Genomic DNA, 22,999 nt, shown 5'->3' on the forward strand with positions numbered 1-22,999 from the left:
AAAGTGTTGCGTTTATATTTTTGTTCAGTGTACATAAGGTGTTATTTGGGTGGATTTATTTTTGAACTGTTGCACTGTTGGCAGCTTGACAACAAAGCTGTGAAAACCACTTCCTCTCCGCATTTTGGTATCAGGTGTGCAACCTGCAGAGAGACACATGGCTCTCTGTAAAGAGAATAGTACCTTTCCTCATCATTACCTGGTCTGCAGATGACTAGATTGGTGGTGGTAAATACTTCTTACAGTCATGAAGGAGAGCTATGGATGAGAGGGCTAATGAGTTGGACCATGCACAGTGTAAAACTTTATTATATGGATTTTACCCCAGCGTATATATTTGTTCTTGACTTTTCACTGATCCAAGCCAGAACACCTATAAACAGTCAGGTTTTTAGAACAGTATGGCTCCAGAGTCCAGCCTCCTGCTAAAAGATGAACGTATCAGCAGGATTCATAAACAGACATTCAGGATGATTTTCAGTGGAATGTGTTGGAGACAGATTTATTATTTCCCAGCAGTAATTGTTGTAGAGACGAAAGCCTTATTCGTCTTGAAACTCTAAAGCAACATGCTCTCATGTCTGAAAACAGACACACCAACAACACCTGAAGAAAGCAGCAGATGCAGCCAGAGTAAAACACCGCAGTGGTCTGCGCGTGCATGTGTTTTGGTGCCCGCGTGTGTTGTGCTTCAGGAGGAGGAGTCCGGCTCCTCCGCTTGATAACAGGCTGCTCCTCGACTCTTATCTCCCGTTCCCCTCCGTCCGAGCAGCGGATAACCTCCGGACCTGCTCCAGGATTTATTTAATTCTTATGAACCTTCACTAAACGCTGCAGCGCTCCTCCCATGGTTTCCCCGGGAGACTCCCCGGCCTCTACTCGACTTTACGGAAACTTTCGGCGACCGTTTTGGGGTCTTGAAAATCATGGAAACGTGGTTTTTGAATCACGTCCTCGGCGTGTCTCTGTCGGTCCTGTTGCTGGGTTTACCGGGGCCCCTCGAGGCAGGGACCCCCAGTAATAACGTCACGGACCCGGTAACGGCGGGATTTTACTCTTCACCAGCCACAGATGAACTCAGCAGCATTGAAAACAATGCAACTTCAACTTCTTCCTCCAGCGAGAGTTTATCCTCATCACAGAGGAACATCCTGCTCACACACTCCGCGGAGACACACACCGCTGCTGCTGGAAGCTTCGGTAAGACCCCTGTCACCGAGGCCTGTGTGCAACAAGTGCAACTGTTTAGAATAAGACTTATTTCAGTCACTTTATTGCTCAATATGATCATTCATTTCTGTCCCTGGCAAAGTTTGAGCTGTATAAGTCACTATTTTTAATTTCCACAGTATTACAATGAGCATTAGGAGTATGGGCTACAATAGGAATAAGACATCTCATTAATGATGCTAGCATTATAGCACTTAGAGATGGGCTATCAATCATTTGTGTGGGATAGAAAAGTATCTTATAACTTTCAAAGTAAAAAGTTCGAATTAAATCCTGTTTTTGTGGAGTAACTGAAATGTGAATGCAAAGAAAAAACTGTAATGTGTCTCTTGCAGAGACTGCATGCCCATATTGAATTCAACAGATTTGCATCCTAGACACAGTGTAATGAAACAGGTGTAATGTTCGTTTGCTTCTGTATAATAGAGCTGTCATTTTTTCAATATTTTCATTAAATATGTATGATTATTATTTTCTCAGTAAATTGATTCAATACCTTCTTGACACATTTTCAGAAAAAGGGATAGATCTAAAAGTTCCTGAAGCCAATTGAAATGTATCCAACAAACAGTTCAGTTGAACAACAGGTTTGCAAAATGAAATATTGTTATAGCTCTCTCCACAACACACAGAGAACATATACATATAAATATATAAATAAAGAATACCTTTTTAACAATAACATTAAACAAACTATATAAAGATTGCACAATGAGTAATAAGGAAAACCAAAGTGTCCTTTTTTGGTAATAAGGAAAACCTAAGTGTCCTTTTTTGGTAATTGTTTAAATGTATTGACTGCATTATCTATTTGAAAATCAATTTGTACATGTGCAGCATTTAGGATAGCTTAATGCACCTTGTTTACAGTTTTGCTCTTCAAATCTACGGTTGCTTTTATAGTTTTTTAAACACAAATGCTATTGCAATCTTTTTTTAAGACTTATTTTTTGGCCATTTTCACGTTTATGTAGAAAATGGGGGAGAGACAGTGCAGATGTGAATGGCAACAAAGGGCCCCAAGGATTGAATTGGTCGGGGGCCTTGCTTCATATAGCAAGTCCACTCCACCACGTATTATCATGAATACTGTCATACTTCTAATGCTACAATTTGCCACACAAGTGGTCACACAACATTATACCATTACCTCCCCACGGCATGCTGCACTAGTATGTTTCTCTGATGCTAGATATTTGTAATTACATGTATTTATATAAGGGAGATTACTATGATATATTGTGTCACTGGCTTCTTCATTTAAACCAAAAGTGAAGCCAAAATATACTGCATACACTGATGCAACTGAGGTGTATAGACAAAACTGACTTTATGAAGAATATTATGAAGCACATCATGAAGCGTTTGGAGCTCCACAGAATGCAATGGGAGGGTCAAATGTTTTTATCAAAGGCAAAGAGTTGGTTTGAATGATAAAGCGGAAATGATTCACTTTCCTCTCCCTGATGTCACGCAGTTTCACCTTTCCTGTCACGTACCAGGGCTTCGGGTCACAGACATCTGGTGATAAGCCAAAAACACAACCATTCAAAACACTGCTTGGTCATACCAGCATCCATCCTCATTAATATGCTTACCCTACTGCCTAAATGAATATGCTAGCTGCAGAGCTTCTGGTAAACAGATGTGAAGAGTGACACTGACAGCCGTGTTAACAGTCAATAGCTGAGTGATAACCAGCAGAGAATCTGGGTGGGTCCCTCGATTGTTGCCAGCACTACGTTCCAGTCTGAGGTTTGTTGCCCTGACTGGATCCAGTGAGAGAAAATGAAATAATGAGAGAGACACATGCAGAGGAAGTGGGAAAGGAAAAAAAAGTGGCCCAGTTCTGCTCCCAGACTCCCAGTGGAGGGGCTGTTCTGCAGTTGAACTCTCCCCTCCTTTGGTTTTGGACGCTGGCTGCGACGTGTTGGCTGTCAGGATGCCGTCCAGCACCGACACTCGTCCTCAGAGCGCTGTTGTTCCAGTCCTGGGCTGCTGGAGCCTGGCCAGATAACAGGCTGTCAGACAGCACAGCCTCAGTGATGGGCAGAGACACAACACACACGCACACACACTTTGTACCCAGCAGACCTATGTGAGTGGTTTTCTTTCCTCACACATACACTTTGAAATAATACTTTTATGTTAATTATTCACCCATACCTTGAGTTCTCGAAAAACACTTCCTGCATGTCTCCTCCGTAAACAAAGGATCCTAAAAACCTATAAAAGTCACGATGTATTGAATTATATGGGAGCCACATTTAGCGACAGCAAAGCTTTATCAAAACATATATTTACACACTCAAACAACTTGTGCTGTATAATCCATGTATCCACTCATTTGCTCACTACCTACCTACTACACATGCGTTCTTTGCAAAGACCTTAGTACAAACTGCAAGTAGTACATCATAGTAGTAATGCACTTGTTTGAGAAGTATGTAATATATGGAGATGAACCCACAGATCACTCTGCAGGTCCCCTCTAGTTATTTTCAGCTCTTTGTTTTGGTTTAACAACGGTAAACAAAACTCGTGATAATCCCAATGTCAACTGCTTACCGTGCATCAATCCACAATGTAACAAATTCAGAAAGTTAACTGAATAGAGCATGGGAGTAAGATAAAGTACATTTTGGACTAATGTACATCCAAATGAATGCTAATGTTACCCAATGCCGGCTCAATGTATAAAAAAAGGGAACTGTTTGCTAACATGCTGCTCCCCATATCAACTTTAAAAAATCATGTGAATGTCTCACAGATCCAGATTTCAAGTTTAAAATTATTCTCTTTTCTGATGTTAACATTAGTTTTGATAACACCAGTGGATTGGTCATTAGACAAGGATTATAATTATACCATTACAGTTTTGGTGGCCTTTAAGAAACTCATCTTGTATTTTCACTATCATCCTTTCTTTCTACGTGTTTTTCTTGTTTATCTCAACTGGAGGAATCAGTTAAATATATATCTAAAAACAATCTATTTTCTATTGCAACATTCTTCTGGAACTTTTGGTGATGTTTGGGTGGTTTATTTTGTCACTAAACAACATCTTAAAGCCGGGCTAAAAACAAACTCCACAGCCACTGAGTATGAAACACGCCCATGCTCATGGTGACAGTTTGCTGCCAGAGCCTTGTGCTCACTCAGCTTTAGGAAGGAAACGGTTGATTCCCAGAGGAGACAGTTACCGCCATATTTAGGACCTCAAACCTTTGTTAAAGCAGACAAGCCTGGCTGCCAGTTGTTCTCCACCCAAAATCATTGCTGCTGCAGCAAACAACAGCTCTTCTGACAGCATCTTCCCCCTTTCTGCAGTCTGGTGAGCGCCCTCTGGTGGCCACAGCTGAAAGTGAGTTGCAATGTGTAGAGTTGGTGATTGAAAGTGCAGAAACAGCCAGATACAATACAATACAATACAGGTTTATTTATAAAGCACTTTAAAACCTCCAGACCAAAGTGCTGTACAGTCAAATAAACAAAATAAACATACAAAAAATCCAATCCAACCCACCCCCATAACCCATTGAGTTACAGGTTACAGAGTACATTAATAATAAATAAAGAGGGAGAATAATGTGATTGTACTGTTTGGTACTGAATTATTACCAGGATTAGGGGGGTACATTTTTTTAATTTTTTTTAATGAAATAAAGACAACAAATAAAATATATTGTTAATACTTTTTTTCTTTTTCCACAGACACTGAGCAGACACAGACCTTCACTGAAACAAGCAGCATGTCATTAGAGGCCGTGAATGTGTCTACTGGGCCACTTTCCTCCACCCTTGTTGTCGCCTCCACTGAGGGCAGCAGCAGCAGCAGCGGCAGCAGCACCGGCAACATCAGCAGCAGTAGCGGCGGCAGCAGCACCGGCGGCAGCAGCCCCGGCAGCGGCAGCACCAGCGGCACTAGTGGCAGCAGCACCGGCAGCAGCAGCAGCACCGGCGGCAGCAGCAGCACCGGCAGCGGCAGCAGCAGTAGCGGCGGCAGCACCAGCAGCAGCGGCACCAGTGGCAGCAGCACCGGCAGCAGCAGCAGTAGCGGCGGCAGCACCAGCGGCAGCGGCACTAGTGGCAGCAGCAGCACCGGCAGCAGCAGCACCGGCGGCAGCAGCAGCGGCAGCAGTAGCGGCGGCATCACCAGCGGCAGCGGCACTAGTGGCAGCAGCAGCACCGGCAGCAGCGGCACCAGCGGCAGCGGCACCGGCGGCAGCAGCACCGGCAGCAGCAGCAGCGGCAGCGGCAGCAGCACCGGCAGCACCGGCGGCAGCAGCACCGGCGGCGGCAGCAGCAGCGGCAGCAGTAGCGGCGGCATCACCAGCGGCAGCGGCACTAGTGGCAGCAGCAGCACCGGCAGCAGCAGCACCAGCGGCACCGGCGGCAGCAGCACTGGCAGCGGCAGCAGCGGCAGCAGCAGCAGCGGCAGCAGCAGCAGCACCGGCAGCAGCAGCAGCAGCACCAGCGGCAGCAGCACCGGCAGCAGCAGCAGCAGTAGCAGCGGCAGCACCAGCAGCAGCGGCACCAGTGGCAGCAGCACCGGCAGCAGCAGCGGCGGCGGCGGCAGCAGCAGCGGCGGCGGCGGCAGCAGCACCAGCGGCAGCACCAGCGGCAGCAGCACCGGCAGCGGCGGCAGCAGTAGCGGGGGCAGTACCAGCGGCAGCGGCACTAGTGGCAGCAGCAGCACCGGCAGCAGCACCAGCAGTAGCGGCGGCAGCACCAGCGGCAGCGGCACCGACGGCAGCAGCAGCAGGGGCAGCAGCAGCACCGGCAGCAGCAGCACCGGCGGCAGCAGCACCAGCGGCAGCAGCACCGGCAGCAGCAGCAGCAGTAGTGGCAGCGGCACCAGTGGCAGCAGCAGCAGTAGCGGCGGCAGCATTAGCGGCAGCAGCAGCAGCAGGGACTGGAAGGACTCCACCCTCACAGACCGGGTGACAGGCGCCTCCCCCGCTGTGTCCTGGGAAGCTTCTTCCCAGATGATGACAGATGAGGCCAGACTCCCTCAGGACAGCCCGGACACCACCCTCAGACAAGGAGATGCTTGGACGTCCCACACAGCCGTCCACACCGACAGCACCTACACCTCCACTAACATCAGCCGCGCTGGGGAGAGGACCCTGCTGTCCGTCACCTCCTCTTCCAGCAACCACACCTCCTCCACCTTTACAGAGGACTCCAACTCCCATCAGGCCCCCTCCACCTTGGGTATTTCTGCTACGGACACTGAGGACTACACCCGCAGTGCCCTGTCCACCAGGACTGACAGCGGGGACACAACAGACCTACAACACAGTACCAGCTCCTTTAAGGCGGGATATCCAGAGACCGGGAGTTCAGGAGGGACCCAGAGTTTAACCGGACAACCTAATGCTACCGACCCTCGATACACCGCCACATCAGAGGAGACCTCCGACTCGACGCCGCCTCTCAGAGTGACGGAGCTCAGCACTGAGAGATCTGAAGTGTCCGTGTCCTCCTCACCATCCGTCACCTCGCCTGCAGGAGGTCCTGTAAACATCTCCTGGACAGAGCAGGGGCGGGGCTTCAGTGTGACCGCCTCCACTGAGTCCTCCAGCGGGGGGCTCAGCTCCAGCACCCAGAACCAGGAGGGCACTGAGGGGGCTTCAGCCCACACCAGGGAGGACCTCTGGGACGTGGGCCTGACCATAGCACCCCCTACTGTCAGCAGTGGAACATCGGAAGTGGACCGTCCGCTAACAAACACTCCAGTGTTGGTTACTGATGCCTTCCTCACCACCACAGCTGTTACTGTTGCAGACAGGTACGTTTTTATAATTATTTAATAAACAATAGTATATGTTTTTCAGAACATCTAGGAAAGAGCAATAAAATAACTCATACATATATTATTTTCTAATTCATTCCGAATGCTGCTTAGACTAGTTGCAGTGTGATAGTATCACCAATATACAAATACAAATACAGACTTCTAGCAACCTTTTGAGCTACTATTGTTCAAAAAGAGTTAAAGACACCGCACACAACACACTGCTCTTTTCGATCCACAACGTTAATTGCAGTGGCGAACCGTCAGGGCCTTTGAGGTATTCAGAGAATACCCTGGAACAGTCAGATAAAACAAACAAAAAATCGATTTAATTATATAAATAAAATACAATGAATAAATGAGAATTGTATCTGTGTTGTTAATCTGTAATATTACAGTGTTACGTTGATTTGTTTGTCCTTCTCGGACCATGCACTGCGCATTTCAGTGGTTTTGTGTTAGAAAAGAAAGCAACCAATCAAATCTTGTTCTGGGTCTCTGGGTAGAATATCCTTCAACCAAGGTATTACATCCTTGATCGAATTCCCTGGCCGTTGCACTGAATGAGAGCGTACGTTTGGACTGACAGTTTGATCAACCAATCATATATTGATTTGTAGCCAACAATGTAGCAATGGGCTTTCAGAGTTCCCCTCGGTTCCAGGGTACTCTAGAAGGCCCGCTAGTTAACTGGCTCGAGACAGAGGACCTAGATAAATGCGACGAAGCAGTTCATGCCATTTTATTGTTTTTAACGTTGAAATGACAAGTACAACAGGCGAAGATGAAGTTGTTGCGGAATTGTTGTGAGTACCGTTTTCAAGACGACAATTCAGTGAAAAGACGGACATTATAACGCCGGGGGGGCGGCAGCGAGGGGTTTGTGTGTCTACAGAAGGTCCAGTTGTGATAGACACGGTTCGCCACTGGTTAATTGAGACTTATCTTCGAGGAGATTATACCATGTTGAATGGCAGACAGAATTGCAAAGGGAAAGCAAGTCTTATAGGGAACCAATCTAAACGCATATCATTTGAGTACCTTGCATCTTGCAGTGAATCATTTGAACTCTTAATGATAATTTAAAGCAAAAACATATTTTGCTACTCAACAAAGTACCTTGCTGATTGAAAGTTTGAAACATCAACTCTAGCACCTCCCGCTGACTGAAACCTTCTTTTGTTTGAAATGAGCAATCACGTCCTCATTTTTGATAGATTAAAAATAATTTGTACATACTTATTATTATTTCTTTAACAGACCAAAGATAATAGAGGAAGACACTTTTAAAGCCACTTCCTCCTCGACCACCACCACCTCCACTCCTCTAGCTCCAACCTCATCCTCCAGGTTCAGCAGCACCGCCATCAGCTCTACCACAGATTCGCCCCCCGAGGCCACCGTCCTGTACACTACCCCCTCCACTACCCCCTCCACTACCCCCTTCACTACCCCCTTCACTACCCCCTTCACCACCTCCTCCACCCTGGCCCTGCTGACCTCTGCAGCTCACCCGACTCACCGGGTGTCCCCCAGCCAAACCCAGTGGCCCTCAACTGGGATGGATAACCCCACAAGCACCACCACCCTGCAGATGGAAACCAGCACCAGCATGCCGGGAATCACCACGACTCAAAGCCACATAACCACCACCTACACCACCAGTACCCCCACCAAGAGTACAGAGGCTCTGCAGACCCCCGGGAAGAAACAGACAGAGGGGGGAACAACACAGCTAGTGGGGACCACTTCACCCACCAAGGCACCAACCCCAACAACACCACCAAGTCAGTATTTTGTACTTACTTAATTTCCAGATGACCAACCTTGACATGGCGTTTCCACACACGATGTGTCCCAGATTATATTTTCTTGCATGTGTATCCATTGTTTTTGAACATTATATTTGCAGAGTAGATAAAATAATTTAACACTTATATTATTCAAATGTGCTTTAAAGAAGAATTACAAAAAAACATAACGACACATAATTTGGCATTTGATATCTTCAAAACAACATAACAAACAGTTTTCTCTCCCACTCTCCCAAGCACCTGTAATAAAGAGGCAGTCAAACGGCTTTTAACAACACCATTTTCATCATAACATCATAAAGTTTGAATTCAAAGCGGCATTCAAAAGCCTCATCTCATACGTAGAATGTAAAAGAAATGACATCAAAAAAGCATTGAACATTAAAGATAATGTTAAGACATTATTTTAGAACGATTAGAGGTAGATTCAAAGGCAGTTTAGTTTGTTCAAGTGACTGAAGATCTGTTCTCTAATGTCTGAAAAAGGTGCTTTCTTTTCGTTGATGCATTTTGAAATCCTCGACTTTAAAGTGACTTTGATGCTGATGGTACCGGAGTGATGTCTTTACTTAATTATATGTTTGGAAAACTGAGTATCAATGCAAAGAAGGAAACCTATCGCAGAAATAGAAAAGTATCTATATAAAAAGAGATTGACGAGCCGTAAAGAATATCAGTATGAAACAACTGTACGTGTCAAATGATTACACTGTTTTGAACTATTTGAATGGCTTTTGTGTTCTCTCTGAACTGCAGGAAACCCTTGTGTGTCAAACCCTTGTATGAACGGAGGGATGTGTGTGAGCTATTTAGGGCATCAGTTCACCTGCCACTGTCAGCAGGCATGGACCGGACTGACCTGCAACCAGGGTGAGCTGCTCTCTTATTACTCACAACACTATCAGCAGCATGCACTTTAACTGCTGTGTTTCAATTTAAGCAAGCATGAAATATCCAGAAAAGCATAATGAAAATGCTCTTTATCTAAATAATGCAGAGGATTATGATACGTGTCAAGGTTTCAGTGAGAACCCTTTCAGAAATGGTTTTGTAATATGTCCATGTGCTTGTGTTTCCAGATGTGGATGAGTGTGAGAGGGACCCCTGCCCCGTCGGCTCCAGATGTGTGAACACCAGAGGGTCCTTCAGCTGCGAGTGTCCGCTCGGCTTCGACCTGGAGGACGGGCGCACCTGCACCAGAGGTAAAACCCTCTAAATACATAACAGCATCACAGCCCTACGAAAAAATATGGTACATTATAGTTGCTCACATTCTAGAAAAAAAAATGTAAAAAAAAACATATACAAAAAAATAAAACCAACCGTGTAAAAATATGTGCATTATACCTCAATGTATCGGAAAAAATTGTAGATACAATTGTGGAAAAATATGTACACTTCAATATAAATAAGTATAAATAAGAATGTTTTTATATGCTCAGTTTGAATAGGTAAATACAGTATCAATGCCGGAGTATTGCAAAGTTGAATACTTGCAAACAGTTTTTGTACTCATAAGTCAATATTGCACGGTTGAATATATAAATAAAAACATTCAATATAGTTGCTAACTATTTTGAGAATATAAAGATAATGTTGTTTCCCCTAAAGCCAACAGTATTTTTCCCTCCGTAGCAAAGACGTTTCTGGGCACATTCAGAGTCAACAGGCTGCCTCATGATCCTCTTATCTTCAAGAGCGCCACCATGCATGAGATCCAGAGAGAGATCCTCCAGCTGGTGAGAGGCCGTCCACATCACCCTGTGTCCCTGCTCTTTCTGATAACATCTCCATTAGGCCTATGTGTACTGTACCTGCTGCTCACTCTCTTCCTGCTTTCCTCCTCAGCTCAATGCTTCGTTGTCAGTCCTACGAGGTTACAGCCGCTCAATGCTGACTAAGAAGTAAGTCCTTGCCGTAGTTGAACGTGTTATTCTTGTACTTTTTCTGTAATTTCTAAAATCACAAGATGAAAACATTAACATTTATAGGCCTGGATTAGAAGAAAAACTAAGGAAGACAAAACAATCTTATTGTTTTTGACTTAACAATGCAACATGGACGTTTTGCTACCTCTGTTTTGACCTCTGACCTGTTCCCCCACAGAGAGGAGGACGGGGTTCATATCTCAGCTGTCCACATGTTTTCCATTTCCACCGATGTGACGAGCGCCAAGGTTTACAACCGCATCAAGAGGTCTCTCAGCAACTGCAGCTCCTCTCTGGCCCACTGCCGCATGGTGCTGCACCACCAGCTCACTTATCATGGTAAACTTCATAGACAATTATTCTAATGAACATTATTGTTTTTTTCTGTGCTCATTTTTTAACTGTTTTCTCTACCATAAGTAGCTGTGAGTTTGTTTACAGCCACTAGAGGGCATAATAAAGCTTTACACAGTTGCTGAAGTTACATCATTACATCACTCAGAAACGTCATCATACAGCTGTGTGCAATAACTTACTTATTGACTCGTTTACATTTTGTACTGCCTTGACCGTATTGTTCTTGTATTTGTATGGTAATGTTGTATTGTTTTGGAAGCGCACTATTCTATGTATCATAGGTCCAATTTAAAGTCACTTTATATATTATATATTAAACATTTTAGCTTGTATTGTGAGAATTATACTTATACTGTCTGTTATGTGTGATTGCACCATCGGGATTGCTTGGAGTTTCGCTGTGTGTAGTGACAATAAAGGAATCTAATCTAATCGATATTTCACTACACTTTACGACAGGAAATCATACAGTAACAGCGAACACCAGCATCTAATACCATGAAAATATAACAACACTGTGAATTAAGATATTCTGAGGGAAACAAGGAGGCTGGTTTGGTGTTTTCTGACATCCTGGTGTGACAGACGGAGAGCAGATTCCTGTGTTGTTGCAGAAGTCATGACGAGTTGTGTCCACTCTGTGTTCCAGTGGAAAGTCTGTGTGTGGCCCAGAAGACTGAGTGTGACGCAGAGCGCTCCTCCTGCACGGACAGCAGCGGCACGGCCAGCTGCCAGTGTCACCTCGGATACTACAAACACACCCCCGACGACCTGTCCTGCTTAGGTGAGCTGAGTGTGCATCTTTAATATTGTTTATGCTTTATTCACCAATTTTTCGCATACACATGTAGACAATTTGGAGAGGTTTTTTTCACCTGGCTGTCAGGAGGTTGTACTCTCTCACCTCCCTCCCCCCTCTCCCCCTTGCCCCCACTGGACTTTAACACCTCCCACACACTCAGACACTCAAATCCAACACCAGACACTTTTTACGCTGCAATGGACAATCTTGCACTAATGTACATTTCCCAAGATATTGAAGTGACTGTTATTTTGTATATATTGATAGTTGTGCTTTTATTTATGTCTTAATGTGTGCATATGTATACATGTGTCTGTTGATTGTGTTTATATACAGTATAGGGTATACATATTTTTATACATATTTATATATATTTGTATTTTTGTATTCGGGATTGTTGGAAACGTAATTCCGATCTCTCTGGCTGTACACACAAACTGAAAGATTGACAATAAAGTTGACTTTGACTTTTGATGAAATAAGTAGAAACATATATATTATTGATTTACAAAACGTTAAAAAGGCACAAATAAGTTACAGGCAAAGTTAAAGTAAATAACAATGAGGTTATGGATAATGCTAAAAGAAAAGCAAGAGGGATCTAAGAAGAAAAAAAAAGTGAAGAGCTTCTTTTCAACAAAACATGTCTGTTTCAGAATGTGGGGATGGCTACAAGCTGGAAAATGACACCTGTGTTCCGTAAGTTGATTTATTGTTTCCTTTCAGTACTGATAACTTATTCTGTACGATTCAAATCTAAATTCTCACTGCAGACTCTCGGTCTACTTTACAGGTGCATGTTCGGATTTGGAGGATTCAACTGTGGGAATTGTAAGTGGCTTTTAAACTCAGCTTTAATAGAGGATGCCTTTGTAAACAATTCGCACATTTGATTTAATCATATAAGCATTCAAATGTTGTGATTTCATATTTCAGTTTACAAGCTGATTGCAATCGTGGTGTCGCCTGCAGGGGGCGCTATGCTCCTCATCCTCATCATCGCTCTCATTGTCGTCTGTTGCAAGTGAGTTGCTGTTATTCATTTAGCACAGAAATGTGTTTTGGTTTGCATTCAATTCGTCTTTTTTATTCCTAAACTGACATTTTCTATTCGATTATTTATTTTTTGTACACACTAATCTGCCTTTCTCTACTGTATTTTCAAGATGCAGATTAAAAAACAAGTGATCGTTTAAGCATCAGTTCACCCAAATGACCAAAACACACATTTCTTGCCTTTCAATGATTTGATGAAGTGAATCAGCTTGATGGAATGTGGCAAAGGTTTCACTTTTATAAACCCGTTTGATCTCCAAGGAAAGACAAGAACGACATAAACAAGATCATCTTCAAGAGTGGCGACATGCAGATGTCCCCGTATGCGGACTTCCCCAAAAATAACCGCATATCCACGGAGTGGGGCAGGGAGACCATCGAGATGCAAGAGAACGGCAGCACCAAGAACCTGCTTCAGATGACTGACATTTACTACTCTGTAAGTGGACATACAACACTACTCATTTCTATCTCACACACCTTCATTCGTCTTCATTGTTCAAGTTAAGTCTTTGATTTTTGGGTTTAAATACCACTAATAAATCACTATATAAGTCAAAACAAACATCTCAAACATTATTGTTCCTTTCTGTGCTCTTTTCCTCAGCCTGCGCTACGTAACTCAGACCTGGAGAGAAACGGCCTGTACCCGTTTACAGGCCTGCCGGGGTCCCGCCATTCGTGCATCTACCCCGCCCAGTGGAACCCGTCATTCATCAGTGAAGATTCACGAAGAAGAGACTACTTCTAACTGCCCCACCTTGATCAAACACACACACACACACACACACACACACACACACACACACACACACACACACACACACACACACACACACACACACACACACACACACACACACACACACACACACACACACACACACACACACACACACACACACACCCAGAGAATGGCCATCTCTTCTACTGATAATTATGATGCGTTATAATGGGTTTCTCTCACGGTCAGAATGCTACCTAGCACCCATTTGACCATCAGCATTGTGTGTGTGTGTGTGTGTGTGTGTGTGTGTGTGTGTGTGTGTGTGTGTGTGTGTGTGTGTGTGTGTGTGTGTGTGTGTGTGTGTGTGTGTGTGTGTGTGTGTGTGTGTGTGTGTGTGTGTGTGTGTGTGTGTGTGTGTGTGTGTGCGTGCGTGCGTGCGTGCGTGCGTGCGTGCGTGCGTGCGTGCGTGCGTGCGTGCGTGCGTGCGTGCGTGCGTGCGTGCGTGCGTGCGTGCGTGCGTGCGTGCGTGCGTGCGCGCGCGCAAGTGCTCATCTTTTGCAAGTGAAATGTGTCCCATAGTGTTATTGTGTGACCATTTCAGTGTTTTTGCATGTTTTAGCTCATTTACTTCAACTCACACATTGCATTTCTTCTGTTTTGTTTTATGTGTTTTATGTGCCTCCCAGACAGCCACTGATTCTCATTTACTTCACTGTGGAAAACAATTTGTAGACGCTTGAAACGTGCGTGAGGTAGGTGATCCATGACAGTAAACAATCATATCTGCCGCGTTGCTGCCTGGTAATGCACTGCAGATTATCGTGAAAAAATCTGCTCTGCATTAATGCACAATGATTATTAATGCAGATTTGATGTTTACTCACTAGACAGGAATCATTGAATTTAGGAATGTGGGAAAACACGTTCAAATAATATAGAAAACAACAGTGATATACTCTTTATGTGATGTGTAGCAAATAGACTAGAACATGCAAAAACATGGAAATGGTCCTTTGAGTGCTGAAATATAAAAATGTGCGTGCTACTGCTGTGATTCAAAAGTATTTCTTTAATGATTCCATTAAGTATTGATTGAACAAGACCATATAAAACCACTGAAGAATGCACAAAGGTTGGTTTAATGCCAATAGAAACTGAGGAATGACTGAATTCTGATGCCAATGTTTATTTATTCCCTCTATGTCCAAGTCCCTGACATGTAGCACAATGGACATCCCATATACACACTGACAGACCGGAGAGTGTTACACGTGTGTGTGTGTGTGTGTGTGTGTGTGTGTGTGTGTGTGTGTGTGTGTGTGTGTGTGTGTGTGTGTGTGTGTGTGTGTGTGTGTGTGTGTGTGTGTGTGTGTGTGTGTGTGTGTGTGTGTGTGTGTGTGTGTGTGTGTGTGTGTGTGTGTGACAGACAAGTAATTAACTGCATACCAGAAGGATTATAACTGTTAATGAGTGTTTCACTGTAAAGATTGTAAATAGTATCATAATTAGTTTGCATTAGTATGTATGTATATTTTTGTGTGACTGTTTACCTTCTTTGTGTTTATATATGACCTGTTGATTCTGGCGTTTTAGTCAGACGTTTCTTATTTAAATAAAAAAATTGCACAACACTTTCTGACTCCATTCGAAAGGATATTTTTTCCAGGTATTTCAAATTAACACCCTTGGGGTTTTTCTTTAACAGTTTTCCATTTAATTCATATAGATTTAAATTGTTCAAACATTCCATTTGTTCTTTAAGTGTTAATGAGTATTTCTTTATTTGTGGAAAAAGTGTTTTACATGTAGCCTACTCATGGTCCATTGAAGTTGGTTTCCTGTAGCGTGATGTATGGCCATTAGCTAGCAACTTATGGCTCACCACTGCATTTGGATACTTTAACAATGTTGCATACTGGGGTCAAACTGGCAAAGCTTTATTTATTGTGTCTTGCCCTTTATATATACAGTCTATGGTCTTGCCCCAAATGTGCAGCTTGGATAGAGTGTGACAAAAATAAAGATTGGTTCCCGCAAAACATAATTCAGGAATGTGAGAGCAGACAGGTGTCAGTGCTTGAATTTATCAACAATGTTGCAACCTTGTGCGGGAATAGCAGGGGCAGAAACACAAAAGTCTCACACACACACACACACACACACACACACACACACACACACACACACACACACACACACACACACACACACACACACACACACACACACACACACACACACACACACACACACACACACACACACACAGAAGGCCCAGACAGGTGCACAGGACCTACAATTTCCACACTTTTGTTAGCGCCGGGTCCAGTGGACCCCGAACACCCTGTATGTAATGTAAATGTGTAGGGGGGGGGGGGGGGGGGGGGGGAGTACAGTGGGTGGTCATTGTAAATGGGTTCTGATATGTTCTTCACAGAAAATGAGCCAAGGCCATTGAATGTGGGTTTTTATTTGTGATGCTGTATACTTATGGCAAAAAACTGATGATGAATAAATAAAATAATACAACATAGGCTATGTGTCTTTGTGCCCTGATTTGCACAAAGATGTGTGTTCTCTGTGAATATTTCTTTATTTGTGGAAAAAGTGTTTTACATGTACTCATGGTCCATTGAAGTTGGTTTCCTGTAGCGTGATGTATGGCCACTAGCTAGCAATGAACATGTATGGCTCACCACTGCATTTGGATACTTTAACAATGTTGCATACTGGGGTCAGACTCAGCCCCATTGCCCTTTTTCTTTTAGAAGACATTTCATGCAGGTTATTGGTTAGAGTCTACACTGTAACATAAGAAGCAATAATACAAATAATAAGTTATATCTGTACAAAAAAAATCTACCATTAAAATTATTCTGCACATTTCTTATTAAAAATGATGGGTGATTTATCTAGGACCTATGTCTAGGACCCATGGATAAATCACCATCAAAAACCACCAAAAATATTTGACTCAAAATAAAACCAAAAATATCTGCTGTATGGTGTCTTCTTAAAAATACTTTTTCAACAATATTTGTTGTTTCTCTGGTATCTTTTTATTTGTGATGCTGTATAGTCATGGCAAAAGACTGATAATGAATGCTGCTTAGGCTACAAGGAAATATTTCTTGAGGTGCACTAAAAAAATGTTTAGTCAAACACATGCAATGTTCTTGTTCAAGGGATCTGTATGTCAGAATGTGTATGTTGCTGTGTGGACCTCAGAGTTTGTGCGTGCTTCTTAACAAGAGCAAGACTTGCACGGAAGACATTTTGCAACTGTCCCAAACAAGGTATGTTCACTCCATCCATCTTCTCCCGCTTATCCGTGGTCGGGTCGCGGAGGTAGCAGTTCCAGCAGTTCACTGAAAACCTTAACTATCTAACCGAAAAAAACATCTTTATATATGTACACATTTTACCAGTGTAGTCTTTAACATAAAACAATGGACACAGAGAAAGGGTTTACTGTCCTATGTGCCATCACACATTACATTACATTAGATGTTACTTGTTAGACGCTTTTATCCAAAGACTCAATACTGTGGACAATCCCCACAGGAGCAATTTGGGGTGAAGTGTCTTTCCCAGGGACACAACGACATGTTGACTGCAGTGGGGTTTGAACCTGTCACTGTGCCACACGCCTCCCATTTTAGTATTTCGAATGTATAGTTTAACATTTTGGAAAATGTTCATATTTGTTTCCTTTAAAATAAGTAGGTGAATACCTCCCACTTCCCTGTCAATACCTCTCTGCTTAGCAAGACTGGAAACAAGGGGAAACACACACACACACACACACACACACACACACACACACACACACACACACACACACACACACACACACACACACACACACACACACACACACACACACACACACACACACACACACACACACACACACACACACACACACACACACACACACACCCAGAGAATGGCCATCTCTTCTACTGATAATTATGATGCGTTATAATGGGTTTCTCTCACGGTCAGAATGCTACCTAGCACCCATTTGACCATCAGCATTCAGGGTGGCATACAGGTGTGAATGCAGGTGGGTGTGGAAGTGCTCATCTTTTGCAAGTGAAATGTGTCCCATAGTGTTATTGTGTGACCATTTCAGTGTTTTTGCATGCTTTAGCTCATTTACTTCAACTCACTCTCACACATTGCATTTCTTCTGTTTTGTTAAAGACTGTTTAATGTGTTTTGATGTGCCTCCCAGACAGCCACTGATTCTCATTTACTTCACTGTGGAAAACAATTTGTAGACGCTTGAAACGTGCGTGAGGTAGGTGATCCATGACAGTAAACAATCATATCTGCCGCGTTGCTGCCTGGTAATGCACTGCAGATTATCGTGAAAAAATCTGCTCTGCATTAATGCACAATGATTATTAATGCAGATGTGATGTTTACTCACTAGACAGGAATCATTGAATGCAGGAATGTGGGAAAACACGTTCAAATAATATAGAAAACAACAGTGATATACTCTTTATGTGATGTGTAGCAAATAGACTAGAACATGCAAAAACATGGAAATGGTCCTTTGAGTGCTGAAATATGAAAACGTGCGTGCTACTGCTGTGATTAAAAACTGTCTACATAATGTGGCATTTCTGATCCATGTTCCATGTTGGTCTCAACAGTGCAAGGCTCCCTAGAACTGAACAGAAACAGAGGCACAACTTCCTTTGATTTTTTGACCTTTCTAAACCAGCAATGGAACGTCAAATTATTCGTTTGGGTGAGCAGGCTTTTCTTTTAATCAATGTTCCTCTCATCCTCATCAGCCTCACTGCGAACATCTTCTATGCATCTTGCTTGATCTTCTGCAAAACCCAAAGACTCAAGCAGCCTTTAAAGATGATTCTGGTAGTCCTTGTCTGGTGCTCTATTACTTACTGTGTCTCTATGGCCCTTCTGTATTGGTTCTTACATACAGAGAATCATGTTGAAGTGTTGATCGTGGCGTGGGGGGTTGTGGAGTGCTATATGAGCAATAGCATGGCATGTTCTGTGTTGCTGAACTTTTACTACTATATCCAGATTGTCCCTCTACAGCGAGCTTTTCTGATCTGGGTAAAGAGGAACATTAAGATTCTCATTTACATGGTTTTGCTTTTTGACGGGATCATTTTCTTGTTTGATAGTGTCATTTCTACAGCAGATACAGTTATTCAAACCATAACTCGTGTCAACGGTACATTGACTGAATATTGGAATGATGGACTTCTCCAGGCAGTCGATGCTTGTTTCATCATTGTACAAGTGCATACCCTGTTATGTCTATGTATTATCTCGGTTTCTAGCTTTTCCACAGCCCACTACTTGCATAGACACATAAAAACAGTGACACAGGGCAACATCTACTCCGCCACTATGAAAATTAAAAGTCAGATAAGGGTCACCATCACTGGGATCATTCAAGGAGTCCTTTTTTTACTCTTTGCCACTTTCACTTTCCTTTATTCTTTCACCTCCAACTTATCCCCACATTTTTACTTCAGTGCCTGGATACATTTAACAGTCTCCACGATATACATATCCGGCACCACAGTGAACTTGGGCATTGGTCAGGCTATATTCAGGCAAAAGGTAGCCAATGCCTGGAAGGCAATCACATCAATGTGTGGTGTTGGCATGAACACAAATGATGTGAAATCGCACTCTAGCCAGTTGACATCAGTTGAAATAGCAACTATAACTGTTGATGTCCGAATGTAAGTGTGATTATCAGATGTTTGCGATGGTAGTGTTGCTAGGAATCATTGAATACAGTGTAATGTTTCAATTGATGAATGGAATAGCAACATAATTACGTAAATGTCCCTTTTAACGCAACTCTAGTGGGTTGTATTATGGACAAAGCAGTATCAGAAGAGGTTCACTTCATGCTTTGACAAGCAACAGATAATATCCACATGCAATGATTGTATGTAAACACATTATTGTACCAAGCCTCTGATTAAACAGAAATTGAAGTGTGAGTAGAAGCAGATGTGACGGTGTTTAAAAAAGCATTTTGTGTGACTTCAACATTAAAGGAGAACTCAGACTTTCAGACAAGATGTTGAACCACCACGTAAGGAGGGACACTACCTAATTTGTGCACACATGATACATTTTCAAGCCATGGAAGAAGCTTTTCAAGTTGGAAAAAATATCCCTTTTGACATCAATAGGTTGTCTTATGAAACACCCTTATGAGTTGCATCATGGGAGGTAGAATCTTGTGTTTTAGGAGTTAAACCTATAAAGACCTCAGATTGTGACCTTTCCCTTTTTCTAAATCTGTCTCCTATTGCTCCATAGCTTCACAGTGAAATCAGTAACACTTTCAATGATGCTCAGATCTATAATGCATCATAAACATATTAATTGTGCATCATATTTAGCTTACAGCACAATTATGCAAACTCATAATTAATTCAGTATTTTATAAAAATATGCATGGCTCATTATAAAGGATTCTATAATGAATAATAAGTGTAAGTAATTATCATATGCTTTATAATCACTGGTTCTTCCTGAAATGTTAATGCAAACCTATGTCTAAATGTATAGAGCATATGATTACATTACTACAAATATATTATAATAAACTGTGGGAAATATAAAATAATATTGAAGTACTAAGATAATTGTACTTATAAATCCTTACAAGAGGTAAAGTAAAATAAATCTTAAAGGGCGTTCTGAATGTTTGCCTTTAGTTATACTCATTTATTTCATTTTAAGCATTGGGCCTCCGAGTTGTTGTCACCAAATTATCAAGAAACTACTGTATTCCTACTTGTTTTTGCAATTTAATGGTAATTGTAATATTCCAATTTGCATGTGATGCAAATACCTGCGAAGCTACTATGCTCAGAGTTGGAGTACCTCACAGGTTTCCTCTGTCAGAGGACCACAAAGGAGGAATTCACTGATCTATGTGCATCTCCCAACAATGTGCAGCTGCATCAGGTGCTTCTCAGGATACGAACTGAACACTTTAGAGTAAATAAAGGACTTGCACACTGACGGATCTCTAGACAAGCGTTTCAACACAACGGGATCTTCATCAGAGTTACAAAACATAAGGACGGAATATCTACCCTGTGACCTGATCAACAGGCCTATTGCCACTTTCAACATCGTGGCTAATGCGTTTTACATCTTCTGCATGGTCTGTCCACTAAACGGAGAAAAGGTCAGACAACCTCTGAAGCTTCTCCTGTGGACCTTGACATGCTGTACAATAACATGCCTGGTGTCAGCTACTGTGTTGTCCTTCACTGAATTAAAAGATGTTATGTTGTATTTTAGAAAAGCCTTATATTTGTTGTATATATCTAGTGTGGCCACTAGTATGACCTCATCTGTTTGGCTGAACTTCTTCTACTACACCCAGATTGTACCTGCGCAGAGAGCTCTCTCCATCTGGATTAAGAAGAATATCAAGTCGGTCATCTACTGCATTTGGCTTGCTGAGAGAATTTTTGTTGTGTGTGAGGTCATGGAAGTACAATATCGTACTTTAGGGAATTATACATTTGATGGCTACAGTTACAATTTCACGGTATATAATGACACAATTAATTTACAATCTGAATCGAAGATGCCGAATGACATTATGGCGTATGTGGTGAGGACCTACATGATATTATCTCTCTGTGTGATGGTGATGACGAGTCATTGTACTGTAGTCTACCTGTGTGGACACATGCGTCGTATAGTAGCAAACGGACAGCCAGTGTCCCATCCACGGTTACGCAGCCAGGTGAGGGTCACCGTCACTGGCATCCTACAGGGAGTCCTGTACCTGGTCTGCGCTGTGTGGACTATGTGCGAGTTCTTTTCCAATGGACGTTCCTGTATGTATATCATTCACTGTACCCATTTCACTGTCATTAACCTGTACATGTCAGGCACTACGGTGGCCCTGGGGGTTGGTCAGGCTGTATTCAGGCGGAGAGCAGTGGACATCTGGCTCAGAGCAGCTCGATTGCTGCAGAGAAGAACAGACTGAACAAGGAGGGTGAGACAGGAGCTCAAACCAGAGGACAGGGATATGCTGCATCCTTGAAGGAGCTCAGAGAAAATAACTGTTTTCATGTTTTAAATGTCAAACCCTGATTACCAAGAGATAATCTCTTGTATAAATGCAATTGGTAAATTCTGCATGGGGTATAGGTTTAAAACCAAGAACCAACTGATATATAATATATATATATATATATGTGAACTATAGGACTCAGATGAGGGTGTTGAACCTTTCCTTGTACATGTGATGTTTGGATGTTTTGGTGTTGTTGTTTTTTTGTTTTGTTTCTTTCCGTTAACTGTCAAGTGGGAACTAAGTTTTGTTTTTTTTGTGCATTTTTTTGTTTCTCTTATTTTCCTACGATACTGTTATGATTGGCTGTGAATAAGAAAATATGAAGGACAGACCATCTATTTTTTTTTTTTACATGTGCAATGTACCAAGACATCGTCCCAAACGACGACAGTCTTTGTGCTGTAAACAAAGTCTGTCCAGTAAATACAAACCATGACAATGTATTTATATTATTTTTAGCTCGCTGTATTTAATATTTGTGAATACTTTGATAAAATATGTGTAACACAAGTTCTAGTTATATCTCAGATGTCCATGAGGTATTATATTTGAGTTTTTGTGAAATACAGTAATATTATTATAATATGTTTTATGTTTTAATCCCTGTACATGCTTGATTTCTGATATATGGATATATTAAGCAGCTGTAAGACTGGGGTTCAGCTAATATATCAAATGCAAAATAAAAACCTGTGTTTGTTTCAGCAATTTAGTTATTATTGCCATCATGATTCTTCAAACATGTCTATGTTCATCCTACTATGTATTTTTAGAAGAGATTAATGGGCCCTGGTTTTAGTAAAGTTGCCTAGTGGACGTTTTTGTCCGGAGGAATGTCTTTCACATTACTACAACCCTCCTATATTTATAAATCAAACGTCTATAAACATAAAAAAGGATTATGATATACTACAAGGTAATTGCATACAAATAAAGGTAAATGTTTATTAATGTATTTGTCAAAAACCATGATTCCTAATGTGAGCCCCCATATGTAGAGGCTGATGTTTGAACAGATAATGAAGGACAATATAGAAATAACAAAGTTGTTGTATTAATATGAAATAACAAGCCATCATTGGAGAAGTAACATGACCGATGACTAGTATTGTACATTAATGGACACTTTGAAATGTCATTCATCTACAAAACAAGACATAAAC

The 22,999-nt window shown here is 42.3% G+C and overlaps 1 protein-coding gene across 1 annotated transcript; it reads left to right on the forward strand.

Moving 5' to 3' along the window:
- Positions 1-183: 183 nt before the first annotated feature.
- On the forward strand, positions 184-15,345 carry heg1 (heart development protein with EGF-like domains 1). The gene is made up of 14 exons (XM_079663994.1): positions 184-1,200; positions 4,945-7,024; positions 8,291-8,817; positions 9,601-9,714; positions 9,924-10,046; positions 10,480-10,583; positions 10,693-10,748; positions 10,951-11,111; positions 11,779-11,913; positions 12,588-12,630; positions 12,725-12,762; positions 12,868-12,955; positions 13,249-13,426; positions 13,595-15,345. The coding sequence occupies exons 1-14, from the start codon at positions 927-929 to the stop codon at positions 13,736-13,738; spliced, it is 4,065 nt and encodes a 1,354-aa protein (XP_079520120.1). The 5' UTR covers positions 184-926; the 3' UTR covers positions 13,739-15,345.
- Positions 15,346-22,999: the final 7,654 nt, after the last annotated feature.

Source organism: Notothenia rossii (assembly GCF_949606895.1).
Source record: "Notothenia rossii genome assembly, chromosome: 2".
NCBI lineage: Eukaryota > Metazoa > Chordata > Actinopteri > Perciformes > Nototheniidae > Notothenia > Notothenia rossii.

Coding starts and splice junctions, on each gene's coding strand:
- heg1 (XM_079663994.1), top strand. CDS start 927: ATGGAAACGTGGTTTTTGAATCACGTCCTCGGCGTGTCTCTGTCGGTC. Junction 7,025..8,290: donor GCTGTTACTGTTGCAGACAG/GTACGTTTTTAT, acceptor TTTCTTTAACAG/ACCAAAGATAATAGAGGAAG. Junction 12,631..12,724: donor GAAAATGACACCTGTGTTCC/GTAAGTTGATTT, acceptor TCTACTTTACAG/GTGCATGTTCGGATTTGGAG.